At 33.9% G+C, this 16,151-nt stretch overlaps 3 protein-coding genes across 3 annotated transcripts in view; 2 read left to right on the top strand and 1 right to left on the bottom strand.

Annotated features, from left to right (window-relative positions):
- Positions 1 to 348: 348 nt before the first annotated feature.
- On the top strand, positions 349 to 2,188 carry LOC141686337 (uncharacterized). Its single transcript, XM_074491377.1, has 8 exons — positions 349 to 432; positions 598 to 864; positions 1,014 to 1,246; positions 1,339 to 1,503; positions 1,604 to 1,705; positions 1,789 to 1,855; positions 1,946 to 2,044; positions 2,150 to 2,188. The coding sequence occupies exons 1-8, from the start codon at positions 349 to 351 to the stop codon at positions 2,186 to 2,188; spliced, it is 1,056 nt and encodes a 351-aa protein (XP_074347478.1).
- Positions 2,189 to 4,281: 2,093 nt separating this feature from the next.
- Positions 4,282 to 4,744, bottom strand: LOC141686336 (two-component response regulator 24-like). Its single transcript, XM_074491376.1, has 2 exons — positions 4,514 to 4,744; positions 4,282 to 4,440 (listed from the first exon to the last, which is right to left on the bottom strand). Exons 1-2 carry the CDS (start codon positions 4,742 to 4,744, stop codon positions 4,282 to 4,284), a joined length of 390 nt encoding a protein of 129 aa, XP_074347477.1.
- Positions 4,745 to 8,749: 4,005 nt separating this feature from the next.
- The window catches only part of LOC141686334 (uncharacterized), a 30,805-nt gene continuing 23,403 nt past the window's right edge, over positions 8,750 to 16,151 (top strand). The window contains exon 1 of the mRNA XM_074491375.1: positions 8,750 to 9,067. Coding sequence (XP_074347476.1) covers positions 8,750 to 9,067 — 318 coding nt within the window. The remainder of the gene's footprint in view (positions 9,068 to 16,151) is intronic.

Raw genomic sequence — 16,151 nt, 5'->3', positions numbered from 1 at the left:
GTATAAATAGGACCCCTGTCAATGTTTTATTTATTTTCTTGTTAACAGAACGCATTGTTGGAAAAAAAGAAGAAGGGTGAGATTCAGTTTTCTGGTGCTGAAGATGTTCAGACAACGGCTTTGGAGAGTCATGAGCATTCTGGGAGGGTTCGGGCTGTTGGAGGGTACATCACTCCAAAACAATACTTTAATTTGCCAAGAGAGCCAAAGCTTCGAATCACAGAGGCAGAGTTGATGGCCCGTGATCGACAAAGGGATGAACTGCTTGAAAAAAAAACGCAAGCTCTCGAGGCAGAGATTGATCGCTAGAAGTCAGTGATCGAAAGTGGAGGTACTTTTCACTCTCCAATGCCATCTGAAAAGGCAAGTTTCGATCCGGAAAAGGATAAAGAAATGAAGTCAAATCCACCACCTGCAAGAGGAGTTGTGTTGGTATATGAAGATGATGACTGTGTTTTTACAGATGGCCCAACTAGGCCTTCACCTCCTTGAAGTCACGTAAGTTATTTTAATTTTGTGAGCAACCTTGTCATTTATCTTACTAAGGTAAATCATTGTTACCTTAATATTTTAATTTTGTTTATTTAAATATTATAGGCCCAACGATCTTGTGAGCTATCTGTCGAGAGACTTGAGAATAAGGTTGCATTTGGTATGGTATATCCATACGAGCATAATTTAACTGATTTGGTACATGGAGTTGATATACCAATTGGACATCAATGTGTCTCCGTTGATGGCCTCATAAAACCAGATGCCTTGCTTCCAGCTGAGACACGTGGTGATGACATAATGACTGTCCGCGATGCTCTAGGATCTTTTTTGGCATGGCCTGAGGAATTAATTAGCTACACAAATATTGCGGTATGATAAATAATTAAATTGTTCATTTCAAGATATTAAAAATTAAGTAGTATGTACATTTTATTTTGGTTTTATATTATCATCAGGTGCAGAAAAAAGAAAGGCCCCGAACAAGTGCTGAAAAAATAAAAAAGAATGACGGGTTGCAGGATTTGAAGGCACAATTTCTTCAAGCAAAGCCAGGTGCGAAAGTGCCAAAGGGCTTTAAGCTGTTGTATAAACATGTAATAACTTGGATGAAAACTACCGGGGTCAGTATCCAGGTTCGATGTGAGCCGAATGTGTTTGGACATGAAAAAACAATTTATTTGTTGCATGAGAATGTTGTGTCTTTATTGGAGTTTGAAATGTTGGGCCAAGCAGTAGTTGCAAGTTACATGGCGTAAGTTACCTTTTTTTTCTTTTTAATGATTATTTTTTTAATGTTTGTAATTTTCCAGAACTTGCATTTTAATATCAACACTCTTTCGATAGGCACTTGCATTCTGAGATTAGAGAAATACCAGAACTGGAGGAGACATTTACTTTTATTGACCCCGGATCCACATATCACGTGAATGCTGATTTTGAAGCATACATTTTAAACCGGTTGAGAGAGGGTAACCCGGATCGCCTATTCTTTCTTCCGCATAATCAGAAGTAAGTACTTATTGTAATACTGAAAATTAAAAACATGGATAGTACAGTACAAATTTCTATGTGATGTGTCCTATCTGTCTTTGTTTTTTTATGAAAATAGTATGCATTGGATTTTGGTCGTTATCTGGGAAGGGGAAATATATATTCTGAATCCACTACCTCACCCGACACAATTTTCAGAACTAGAAAAGGCGTTATCAAGGTAAATTTTTATTAACGTAACAGTTTGATATAATTGCATGTTCATTTCTGTACATTATATGAGAATTTATGTTTTTTATGCAGGGCTTTGAAAAGTTACAACTCTGAAACCGGCAGGGGCAACAAGATGGGCAAGGCAAAGTTTCTTAGTGTAAGTACAATAGATCGAGTACCTAATATTTGTGCTTAATATATATGATTTATTTGACATGCCTGATTTGTCTTTTAATTAATAAAATAGGGATCTCCCAAACAACCCGGTGGGATTGAATGTGCCTATGTAATAATGCGATACATGAAAGAAATTATTGATGATGACAGGTTGAATTTTACTAAAAAGGTATTACCTTGACGCTTCCAGTTTGCTATATACTGAGATATGGTTACTTTTCGATATGGTTACTTTTCATTCATGTACTGAATTTTGTTTATTTGGAATTTGTAGTGGTTGGCCAAGACTCGATCGTGTTACAGCATTGAATAGCTAGATGAAGTTCGCATTGAGGCTCTGCAGTTCATCCAAGAGCATATCTGATCAATTCTTGTACTCAAGGTCTTTTCTTTTGCGTAGTCGTATATTTGGTAATTTAGACGGTTCTGTGTAGTAAGAATGTAAGTGTATGAATGCTGGGGTTGCTATATAGGTTTGCAAATGCTGGGGGTTGTACATTTGGTAATGTAGATTCTGCAGTTTTTGAATGATTGATGCAGATGATGGGGTTGGTGTTGGTGATTTTTGGATGATTGATGCAGATGATGGGGTTGGTGGTTTTCAGATGATTGAATGGTTAAATGTATGAATGATTGACTGGTTAGATTTGTATGGATGCGTGTTATTCCAATGTTTTAGTTTTGGTTATGTAGTAAAGGACATCGGTTTTATTTATAACAAATGTCTATTAGTAACGAGTACATCGCTTTTTTAGAAAATTAGTGATGTAAAACTTTACACAATTTGGTCTATAAATTTCTTACACATCACTTTTAATTAAGAAAAGCTGATGTCAAAAAAGATAATGTACATCACTTTAAGGTAAAAAAACTGATGTCAAAGGAATCCAAGTTCAAGTCTAAATTAAACATAGAAATCACTTTGTTTAAGATAAAACTGATGTCAAGTGACGTTATAAACATCACTTTTAACCAAACAAAACTGATGTCAAAAAACGCAATGTACATCAGTTTAAGGCAAATAACTGATGTGAAAGACTAACATGTTCAAGTCTAAATGATACATAGACATCACTTCATTCTAGAAAAAACTGATGTCTATACGCTTAATTAGACATCACCTTTCATTAAAGAAACAGATGTTTAATATGCCATTTTACATCACCTCTGTCAAAATTATCGATATTTTTGTGACAAAAAACATAGCTCAATATATGTTTAATATGTTTTAATAGGTGTAATTTAGTTATTAAATAATTTTGTTATAGCATTTTTTGTAAAAAATCATCACATAGATATCAGTGTTTTTCACTAAAATCGATGTTTTTGTGACAAAAAACATAGCTCATGATATGTTTAACATGTTTAATTAGGTGTAATTTAGTTATTAAATAATTTATTTATAGCATTTTGTTCTAATAATCAACATATAGACATCTGTTTTTTAACTAAAATCGATGTCTAATCGAGTATAGACATCGGGTATTCACCGATGTCTAGAATAGACATCACCGACATCAACATCGGTTGGGAAACAACATAGACATCGGCCAAAAAGCGATGTCTATAGACTTTTTTCTTGTAGTGTGAGCCGATTTTAACAAGCCGACTAGCTCATTTGATTTTACGGGTCAAATCGAGCTGCTTTTTTTAATTAAATAAGCCGATATCTCGGCCCGAACTCGACTCGTTTAACTAAATAAGCCGAGAGTTAAACGAGCTGAGTCGAGTCCACTTAAACGAGTTTGAGACATGCGAGCTCACGAGCTAACCGACTCAAATTACAGCCATTTCCTACTATATAATAAAATAACTTGTTTATTACGTGTTCGAAAATTTGGTCGAATAATTTTAAACACAGTAAATGTGAGTCCATTCAATAATATGATATTTCTATTTTGTTATAATATTCACAAAAAAAATTCAACATAAATATAGCTTTTATTAATAATATATGTTAACAATATTTGGTTAAAAGTTACAAAGTGAAAAATGTTTTTGCTAGAAGTACGAAAGTATAATTATTTAGGTCATATAATTGTTATTTTAAATTTTGATCGACAACTTTCACTAATATTACTTTAATAATTTATTTTATTTTAACATTAAAAACAGTCAATTTATATGACTTTCTTAACTCGTAGGATATAAAATTTAAAAACCTCAAAAACAGTCACGTAAAATAGGACAAATTACGTAAATATTAAAATATCCAAATATGCAACTATAAGTTAAAATATTCTATTGAATATTAAGAAATTGTTATTCCAAATGGTTATTATCCAAGTTCATATTCACTAAGATTGACCACAAACTTAACAATTTAACATACTGTATTCCCACACATAACACAACTCTATGTTATCAGAAAATCAATATTTAAATTTTAATCCATTGATTAATTTTTCACTGGAAGCAGCTTTTGAGTTTAGCAACGTCCAGAGGTTTATCAAAGAGGTGATCCAACCCGGCCTCCATAAAACTTTGCTTTAGAGATGCATCATTGCAGGCAGTGGCTCCTATTATCTTGCAGTCCACTCCCATGGCCCGTAACTCTGCCGTGGCCTGAAATCAAACAATATAGACATCTAAATTTATTTATATTGGCAAATATTATTAGTTAAATTGAAGAACTAACCTGGATACCATTCACCACCGGCATTTCCAAATCCATAACTATAACATCGAAATGCCCCTTTCCAGCTTCATACATAGCTACAACTTCCACTCCATCTTTAACCGAGGAAACTTCAAACTCCATGGTACTCAGGTGTTTTGTGGTGATCATTCTAACTATGGAACTATCATCAACAATAAGAGCAGATGCTCTTCTCTTAGCAACCGTCGAGCTTCCTGCTTCAGTGGCCATGCGTACAATAATCTGTGATCAAGAAACAGAACATAGATATTAAATTCTTACAAAATACTATAAGAACAGGGAAGGGACAATTTAAGATGTTCATGCATTCATGCAATAACCCGAGAAGAATAGAGAGTAACATTACCTATCTGGTGATTGATAGCTGCTAAACTGATGACAATAGCAATGGAGGAATTTCCGTTTTATAGGCTTAGAGATGAGTATTTGGATATTTTGAGATTGTGAATTAAGAAAATTCTGATATAATATTTTATAAATGCATAACTTATTAAAATCTCTAAATTAATGGGGATTTTATTCAGAATTTTATATATTTTAGGTGCATTTGGATCTTTTTAACATCAAAATCTATCTATATTTGTGACTGGTTTCTATAAAAAATTATAAAATAGTAGATATTGATATTACACTGAATTTAAATCTTTGGATTTTATAAATATGATAAATTATTGCTGTAAGCACGTTTACATTATGCAGCATATTGTGAGATAATGTAAATATTTTTTAGACATATGTTTTAATTTATTTTTTTCTTCAATTATTTGTTTTGAATTTTTAAATTAAAAACCTGAGCCTCTGGTTTTTTTTAATTTAATTTATATACACTGCATTGGTTGTGAATTAAATTACGCAAACAAATGGCTCCTAGTGAAATAATTTATATTGGTTGTTCATTTTCTTAACATGGACTCATTTATTTACGGATTACACGTACTTCCAAGAATATAAAAATTAGTAATTTTTTATTTATTATTTTATAGTATAAATGTATATATATTCTATAAAGTGCCTCTTTAAAAAAGATTAAGTACCCTTTAATGCAGGTGAATTTTCATATTTTGAATCAAATTTAATTTTATTTATAGTTATCTGAGTATAACTTGGACATTAAATGAGTAAAGCCTGAAATAAAAAATTAAATATTAAAAAAAATTGAAAATTTTAATAAAAATGATAAAGAAATTGAATTTGGACCGTCTTAACATACTCTCATTAAGCACATGAAGCACAGAAAAGTTAGACTCTACATCCACTGCAGCTTAATTACATCCTAACTTTATATAGTCAATGCATGCACAACTTAATATTTAAGAAGCTGAGAAATTGTACTGTCTCTTGTAATTTTGTAATTTGATGGTTCTGCAATAATAGATTTCTAATTCCACTACTATTATTTTGAATATTGTTCCTGTACTTGAATAGAGTAGGTCTTTTTACGGTTAAATACATTTTCCCTCTCTTTCTAAACAACCATGCAGCAGTTAGTCATCAATAACATTCTATTGCTTACTTTTAACAATTATTTTGATATTTTTAGAATTAATTCATCTAAACCGAGTCTGATGAGATAAATCAAGAGTTGATCTTTTTTCCAGTTATTTGATTGTAGTTCATCCTGATATTTTGTTGATTTGTTTACTCATTTTTAATGTACTGCTTGTGTGTTGGTATAAATTAATATACAATAATATATAAAAGTATATAAAAATAATCAGAATAATAACTTAATCCATGATTTTCTTGAGCTTACATATACCATAAACCGCAATTGATATGACATATCCTAGAAAATTTAGAATGAGTTCAGGGAAACAAAATTGGATTTAGCTTTATATAAAATCGTTGCTATCAATTAAAGTATATCGGTCCTACATTTAAATACGATAAGATCTTTGCTTCTCAGAGTTATATCAAAAAAGGTTAAATTTTTGTCTCAAATTTGAATTTAGAAAAGACAAACCAAGGTGGCGATACCAAATTTAGCAAACAACATTGTCATTTGTTTCTTATGCCATTAAATCATTGATTTAATTAAGTGCAATTATTGTACTAATACCCCTCTAATACCAATGGTCCTTAATTACCAAAGGTCATGAATCCTAATCAGGTAATGTGCCCTTGGATATTTAAGTTTTTGTTATCAGCCAGCCCAATAAAAATGGAAATAAGTTAGAAAAAATATAAGGCAAAAGATGTTACTCAGTCATTTTCCCAAGAAAAATCATCTAATATATAATTTGAAAATAATCAAACTAATTTTATTTGTTACAGATGTGAGCAAAAATTATATTTCCCTACATTTGTCATGCATGTCAATTGTATGTTATAGTTTGGTATGCATGGACATGGTCCAAGAGTTGACGGCCCACTCAACCTGGACAGCCCAACAAGAGTTTCAAGAAACTAAAGCAAAGAATTATTATTACATATAAAAATATAGATGTACCTAAATGAACCGAAAGCCAAGCTTTTTTCATGCAACTCAACACTTGGGCCGGGGTTACTTAAAAATTTTAACTTATAATTTAAAGTTAAAAAATGTCATATAATTTATCATAACTTATAAGTTATTTATGCGTTTGGATAATTTTACTTATAAGTGATGATGTGTTTCGTAATTATAACTTATAAGTTATTTTTATTAAAAAAATCAAAATTTTATTGTAATAATTTAATACATAAATATAAATTTCAGAAAATAAAATTTTAAACATGAAAATTATATGATTTTATATGATTGTTTCGACTTTGTACACATTTTAAAATCTTTTGAGTATTTCATTATATTTAGAATATTGTTTTTTGAATACAAAATATAAAGAAAATTATAATTTACCAAAAACATTTTTAAAACTAATGAGAGCATTCCTTATCGTAACACGTAACACTAACATGCAAGGTGGATCATATGAAGAAAGTTTTTTATTAAAAATAAAAAATTACAAGAACGCCAAAATAAAATAAAATATGAAGTAGAATTGTGCTCCTAGCACAAGTGAGTGAAAATTAAAAAATAATGTACCTTCAGCCCACTTTCATATTATCAGCATTTTTAAGGTGACTGGGCCATTTTAAGATGTTAGCCAAACAGTACAACTAAACAAATGAGGTTTTACCCATTTAAGGGGGCTTAAATGGTAACACAAATTGGCACATTGTTCTTATACGAACTGTGCCATTTTATAATGGAGTTGAGGTTGATTTGATATAATTAGAATTACAAATATATTTAAGGCCACCAACTCAATAATTTATCGTATGAAATAAAATATAAAATATACTCTCTCGTGTTCATATAAATAAACTTATATAGACAAAGTAATGTCTTGCATCATTGCAAGTGTCTTGTCTAGTTGACAAGGGTATTATCAAAATCTTGTATGTTTCTCTGTTTATTTTCAAAAACCAACAAAGCCTAACATTATGTGTTTGGAGGAAATGTATGCACGACTAGAATTAGAAGAGGAAGATGGCGAGGGAGTAATTGTAGGGGAAACGGAGAATGTGCAGCAACAATTAACGTTTATATTGATTGGGAGATTTTCATCGAAGAAAAACAATAATTTCCAGGCTATGCAGAATGTTCTTGCATCTATGGTGGGCGACCAAGGGAGGGTGTGGAGGTTCATGACTTGGGTGGACGGCGGTACTTATTTGTATTCTTTCAGGAACTTTTAAACAAAGTTTACTGTTGCATCATATATTGGAAAATGGTGAAGACGCTCATCTGGCTAAGTTGAACAAAATGGAGATATGGGTTCAAGTTTATGATATACCCATAGTTATGCTATCAAGTAAATTGCTGGGGAGTATAGGAACTATATGGGTGCGTTTGTTAAAACCGATCCTCGGAATTTAAATGGAGGATAGAAAATGTTCTACTGTATTCGGGTTATAATGGATGTTGAGAAGTCACCAAAACGAAGAATGAAAGTTAAAAGGGAGGGTGATGAGTGGACATGGGTGAATTTTAAATATGAACGATTGAGTAGTTTCTGCTTTGTGTGTGGCTTGATAGGTTATTCTGATAGAGATTGTGGGATTGTCTACTCAAATTCTGATAAAGTTATTGAAAGATCGTATGGGACATGGTTAGAAGTTCCTGTTAGAGGTGGGAAAAGTCAAAATATTAGAGCACCTTGGTTGCGTAATGGAGGTGAGGGAGGACAGAGTTGGTGATCGAATTCCGGCGGCTTCTAGTCAACAACCGCCATGAATCATGGGAGAGATTCGGGTGAGAGATTCATGGAGAAAGATGGACGTATAGCCAAGATTATAGGAGAGACAGGTGTAGTTCAGTTCAGTCAAGAAAATCAAAGGAGTAAATTACAGGATATGGGTTCTATAATTAAGGAAGGCATAAAAATGAGCGGAAAAAAAAATGAAAGTGAAATTGTTATTATTGATTCAAGACTTAGGCGGGAAAATGAGGAGAATAGTGTAGACTTAAAGGTGGACTCGGAAGTAAACTCAACTGAGCTCGATATGTCAAATATTAAACCAAAAAACTTGCTAGAGGCGGGACATGTGGTGCAAGCCCGCCTACAACAATGAGTCTGTTAGCCTGAAATTATCGTAGGTTAGATAAACCACGTACAATTCGTTTCTTAAAAGAACTTACCCATCAAATAAAGCCTAATATTATTTTCCTGTCCAAAACTCTATCAAAGCAGAATAAAATAGTTGAAGTTTGTAAAACCCTAAATTATGTAGGTTGATGGTGGATTGGTGCCCAAGGTCATAGTGGAGATTTGGCTCTATTTTGGAAGAATGATGGAGGATGTGAAATAAAAGGAGGAGGTACGCATCATATTAATTTCGAGCTTGTTAATGATCAAATAGGGAGATGGCGGTATACTGGTTTTTATGGGTGCCCAGAGCGAGGGAGGAGACAAGAATCATGGGATATATTGAAGGAGTTGGTAGCTAGGTCGAATCTTCCATGGTGCATTATCGGGGATTTTAACGATATGATGAGTGCGGACGAAAAAAAGAGGTAGGAGACCTTATCCATTTCATTTACTTCAAGGTTTTGTAGATATGGTGAATGAATGTGGGTTAAGGGATTTAGGTTTTGTGGGTGATAAATATACTCGAGAAAAATCTAGCGGGAAGCCGAATTGAATTCAAGAAAGACTTGATAGGGGTCTTGAAAATCTAGTTTGTTGTAATTTGTTTCCTCATGCAGAGTTCAAAGTTTGGAATTAGCTACGTCTGATCACTTATCTTTGCACTTGTGAAGGGTTTTTAGCACATAAACGCAACGAAAACGTAAATTTAAATCTTAAAAAACCGAAACCCTCCGCAGGATCCATGCGAAAAATAATATTTAATTCATAGTTCAGTATGTTTACCTTAAGAAGCTTTACGTTAATGGAAAGATGGAGGCCTTTAATAGCGATCCAAGAAAGATGAGCGGAAATCCCTAGCAGCTGCTCCTCAAGTTTGAAACACTCCACCGGTATTCACCAAGAAATTGATATAATGAAGGAGGAGGTGGAGATAATTAGGGTTAGGTAAATTTTTAGGTTGAGGCAAAAATAGGGTTTATAATAGTATATTTATAGGCAAAATTTTCAGCTGAAAATTTTTCCATAAAATATTATTATTAACCTTTTATTATTCTCACAAATAATTAAAACACCTTTTAATTATTAATCCTTTTTCCAAACACTTTAGAATTAATTCTCTCACTTGATTTAATTTCCAAAAATTAAATTCTTAATTAATAATATTAAGAACTTTTTCTTAATTAATTTATAATCAATTAAATCTCATTTAATCAACTATTAAATTTACCGATTAATTATTTATTTCATAAATAAATAATTATCAGCCATTATTAATTAATTCCTCCACCATTAAATCATTCTCTTTTTTGGTGTGACCCTGTAGGTTCAATATTAAGCCGGTAGTAGAAATAAATAATAATAAAACTATTTTATCATTATTTATATAAATTCTCTAATTCATTAAATATGATTAATTAATTAATCATATTTATTCCACATCGTGAGGTATACTTCTCAGCATATCGCGACTATCCGGATAATACGAATTCACTGCTTAGAATACCAAGAACCTATTAAAGTGAGTAGTTACCGTACAATCAATTCCTTCTACCCTGCAATGTCACGATTAAATACAAGGCATGGAACTTGTGTCAAGCCTATCTTATTTAATCACTTGTTTTCCCATTCACTATGCTTAGTTCTATTTAATGTAAATTAGAAACTCCTTTCTAATTTCATTCACTCTGGCCAGAGATTCCTGAACTAGCATAAGTGGATCAGCATTGAACATTCTCTTCCTTCATTGGAAGGGGTAGATCCTTTATTGATCATACACTATCTTCGTGTACAAATTCCTATACCTAGTAGAGCCCTTATAATTGTCCCTGAAGACTAAGAACTAAACCAAAGTATAGTTCAGTGTATACAAGATGACTATGACGACCTCAAGTCTAAGGATACTTATACAACTATCACTATGTGAACAACTGCTGACACGTGAGTGAACTCCATCAGTTGTTCAGCTGTTTGAGTCATGTTCAGTGAACTTATTCTATAATAAGCACCTACATTCTAGCTATAGTGTCACCACACAAATGTCTATGAGAACAGACATCCTTCATAATGAAGCAAACATAGTATGTACCGATCTTTGCGGATTATTAATTACCAGTTAGTAATCATACGACCATGAATTATTTAAGTTTAGAGTTATCATCTTTTAGGTCTCATTATTATGATCTCATCACAATCCATAAAAAGCTTTACTCTAAACTGTGGTATATCTTATTTAAACACTTAAAATAGATAGAACCCGCAATAAAAACAAAACAAGTCTTTTATTAATATCAATGAAATCAAAACAGATTATATAAAGTTATTCCTAAATTCTCATACATGATTGGACTTAATACATATCTCTTTCAATCTCCCACTTGTACTAAAGCCAATCACTCTGGTATCTAATACCCATCTTGCCTTTATGACGATCAAAGGGACTTTGAGAAAGTGGCTTTGTTAAAGGGTCTGCTATGTTGTTATGTGTGTCAATTCTCTCGACGTTGACATCTCCTCTTTCAACAATCTCCCTAATCAGATGAAAGCGCCGCAGGATATGTTGGGAATTTTTATGAGACCTAGGTTCCTTGGCTTGTGCTATTGCTATGTTGTTATCACAATACAACACATAGGCTCTTCAACGCTAGGAACAACTCCCAACTCAGAAACAAATTTCCTCATCCAAACGGCTTCTTTTGCAGCCTCACTTACAGCTATATATTCTGCTTCCGCTGTGGAGTCAGCCGTTGTAGACTATTTGGAACTCTTCCAACTAATCGCACCACCATTCAGAGTAAACACGTACCCTGACATGGATTTGCTATCACTTTCTGATTGAAACTAGAGTCAGTATAACCCTCTATTTTCAACTCAGATTCACCACCAAAAACAAGAAAAATGTCATGAGTCCTTCGTAAGTACTTAAGGATGTTTTTCACTGCTTTCTAGTGGTCTTCACCTGGATTGGACTAATTTCTGCTCGTCACACTAATTGAATAAGAAACATTAGGCCTAGTACACAACATCGCGTACATGATAGATCTTATTGCTGAAGCATAAGGAATCATACTCATACGCTCTCTTTCCTCAGGTGTCTTAGGAGACATTTTTTCGGAAAGGGACACTCCATGGCTCATCGGTATGAGACCTCTTTTGGAGTTTTCCATGCTAAACCTTTTAAGCACTTTCTGGATGTATGTATCCTGGGTAAGACCTATCATTCTTCTAGATCTATCTCTATAGATCTTCATACCGAGAAGGTAGGATGCTTCTCCCAAGTCCTTCATGGTGAAGTTCTTTGATAGCCATACTTTGACTGATTGCAGCATCGGTATATCATTTCCTATAAGAAGTATGTCATCTACATACAATACAAGAAATGTTACCGCGCTCCCACTAACCTTCTTGTAGACACATGGTTCATCTATGTTTTTAATAAAACCAAACTCTTTGATTGTCTCATCAAAACGGATGTTCCATCTACGAGAAGCTTGCCTTAAACCATATATGGTTCGCAGCAGCTTACGCACTAGGTGTTCATTTCCCTTGGAAAGAAAACCCTCCGGCTGTGTCATATACACTTCCTCCTCAAGTTACCCATTAAGGAAGGCCGTTTTCACGTCCATTTGCCTTAAATCCGAATTGATTTTAACAGGGCTATAGGTGAAAAAGTTTCATCAAAGTCAATCCCTTGCCTTTGTTTGAATCCTTTTGCCACGAGCCTGGCCCTATAGGTCTCCACCTGGCCATCTGCTCCAATCTTTCTTTTGTATACCCACTTGCACCCAATGGGCTTAACACCTTACGGCGCCTCAACCAGAGTCCATACTTGGTTGGTGTACATAGATTCCATTTCGGATTTCATGGCACTATGCCATTTCTCTGAGTCAACACTACTCATAGCCTCATTATAGGTCACAGGTTCGTCATCATCAATGATTGACAACTCATTGCCATTCTCAATGACAAGGCCATAATACCTCTCAGGTTGGCGAGACACTCTCCCTGTCCTACGAATGGGCTGTTCCACAGAAGGTTGTTCAGTCTGAACAGGTGTTTCCACTTGATTCGTAGTAGTTTGTGCTTCTTGAACTTCACCAAGTTCAATTTTGCTCCCACTGTTTCCTTCATGGATAAACTACTTTTCCAAGAAGGTAGCATGTCTGGAGACAAACACCCGATGATCGGTGTAAAAGTAATACCCCAAAGTCTCTTTAGGATATCCCACAAAATTACATTTTACGGATCGAGATTCCAACTTATCTGGGTCAACTTTTTTGACATAAGCTGGACATCCCCAAATCTTAACGTGTTTAAGACTCGGTTTCCTTTCTTTCCATATCTCATATGGAGTTTGAGGAACAGATTTGGAAGGCACCTTATTCAGTAAATATGCTGAGGTTTCCAATGCATAACCCCATAGGAATACTAGAAGATTCGCATAGCTCATCATGGACCGAACCATGTCTAACAAAGTTCGATTTCTCCTTTCAGATATCCCATTTAACTGTGGAGTATATGGAAGAGTCCATAGGGAGACTATACCATTTTCTTTGAGATAATCTAGAAACTCTCCATTCAAGTATTCACCACCTCGATCCGATCGAAGAGTTATAATACTGTGTTTGGTTTGTTTCTCCACTTCATGTTTATATTCTTTGAACTTTTCAAAGGCTTCAGACTTGTGTTTCATCAAATACACATATCCGAATCTAGATCTATCATCTATGAAAGTAATGAAGTATGAAAATCCACCCATGGCTTGCGTAGACATTGGTTCACATACATCTGTGTGTACCAATCCTAGCAAATCTGCAGCCCTCTCTCCATGTCCACTAAATGGAGATTTGGTCATTTTACCCAATAGACAAGACTCGCATGTAGGATATGATTCAAAATCAAAGGGGTCAAGTAACTCTTCCTTATGCAATGTCCGCAGTCTATTTTCACTAATATGACCTAGCCTATAGTGCCATAAATAGGTTAGATTTTCATCATCTCGTTTTCTTATATTAGTTTGTTCAATCTGAAGTAAATCATGATCTACGTCACATACATACCGACCATTATTTAAAATACCATGTCCATAAAGAACATTATCTCTAAGAATGGAACATTCATTATTCTTAATAATAAATGAAAAACCATCCAAATCTAACATAGGAATAGAAATAATATTCCTCACAATAGAGGGAACGTAATAACAATTATTCAAAATAATAGTCTTGCCCGTAGGCATATGTAAACTAAATGATCCTACAGATATGGCCGCAACCCTTGCTCCATTGCCCATACGTAGAATCACTTCATCTTTTTCAAGAGTCCTACTTCCCTTTAGTCCTTGCAATGAATTATAAATATGAGAACCACAGGCGGTATCTAATACCCAAGTAGAAATTTGACCTAGTGACATATTAACTTCGATCATGAACATGCCTAAATCAGAAGCGGTAGTCTCACTACCCTTCTTCTTCTTCCATTCTGCAAGGTAAACCTTGCAGTTCCTCTTCCAGTGCCCCAACTTGTTACAGTGAAAGCAAACAGCTAAATTAGAACCAGTCAACTTGTGAGCATCTAGTATGCTCCGGAGTGATAGTGCAGAAGACATGACGAATATAGTAAATCTGTAAATGATAAACACATAACAACACTTAGCAAATATTAAATTTCATTTCAAAACACTATATGAATCGGGTCTTTATTTATAAGTGTCTCCCACTAGTTTATCTAATTTATTCAACCCCCTAAGTGAAAATTAAGCATTCATAATGCTAGTGGGAATAGGGATCCTACATTCCATCACACAACCTCGGTTGTAGCACGAAACGTCATGTAATGTTCAATAGGCAGACAACTCTTGTCAATTACATCTTATGTTATTCCCTAATATAACTTTAGCCTCTTGAATAATTGAGTCACGGCTGTTGTAACACCCCCAGATCCGGGGTCGGGGATCCGGGTTGTCACGGTCTTTCTTTCCACAATATCACTTCACTTAATTAATAATAATAACCTTATGCTGTGACCCCACACTAACACACACCACAACCCGTTATAGTCTCAGAGATGAAATTTAAATAAGTACCAGTCTTTGAATCCACAATTTAAAAGTTATTACAACCCAAAATGATTACTTGATAAATTTACAGTTAATTGCCATTATCTGCCACAAGTTATAATTATACATAATTTGATTCTCAAAATAGAAAGCCTGATCTACCAATGGATCTACCTCTGCAGCTATAGCAGCCACAACATCATCGGGAAGACGCGGGACGCTTCCCACGCGCTTGCGCTGGGTCTGCTGGAGTCTGGCCATCTTTCCTAACTGTTGTTGTGTGATGAAAGAAGAAAGCAAGGGTGAGCAGCAAGCCCACCAAAATAATATGTATAAAGATTAACAATATATGAGCTTCTCATAGCACTCATGAAAGTCTTGGTCAAAAGAAATGAACCAAGTTGATATCTTAATGCGATGAAGTCGCAAAATATTCAGTATATATATATACATATATACTTTTCAAAATATGGGAAGTCCTCTTCCATGCATAATATACACAGAGTTCCAGTGTATAACTGTATAAAAATATCGTTGCAAGGTGATCTCATATATCTAACCTTGTCTCAACGTTTTTCTGAAAATCTTTGTCATGCATAAGATAATCATTTACTAGATATAAGTTTAAAAGATGAAGTTATAAGGTACTCCAATATACTTATATCTTTCCCAAATACTACTTGAACTACCCCCGTTCAAGTTATAATCAGTTTCAAAGGTTCATCACATAGATGAGACTACAAGACAAAATTTGAATAGATTCAATCTTTGAATATCATTATAAATAATGAAGTTACGAGATACTTCATTAAGTCCCGATATATAAATATATTCATATATATCTCCCATACATTTCCTGAAAACCTCTGTCATGTAAAGTATGAACAGAGTTGCAATATCCAATGAATTTGGAAGGAAAAGAATTTGGCATAAACCAGATATCTTGCTGATCAGGCAAAGATACCCATAAGTAACCTTTTATACTAGT

The sequence above is a fragment of the Apium graveolens genome, chromosome 9 (assembly GCF_009905375.1).
Source record: "Apium graveolens cultivar Ventura chromosome 9, ASM990537v1, whole genome shotgun sequence".
Lineage (NCBI taxonomy): Eukaryota > Viridiplantae > Streptophyta > Magnoliopsida > Apiales > Apiaceae > Apium > Apium graveolens.
This window is presented reverse-complemented; position numbering and strand designations above follow the sequence as displayed.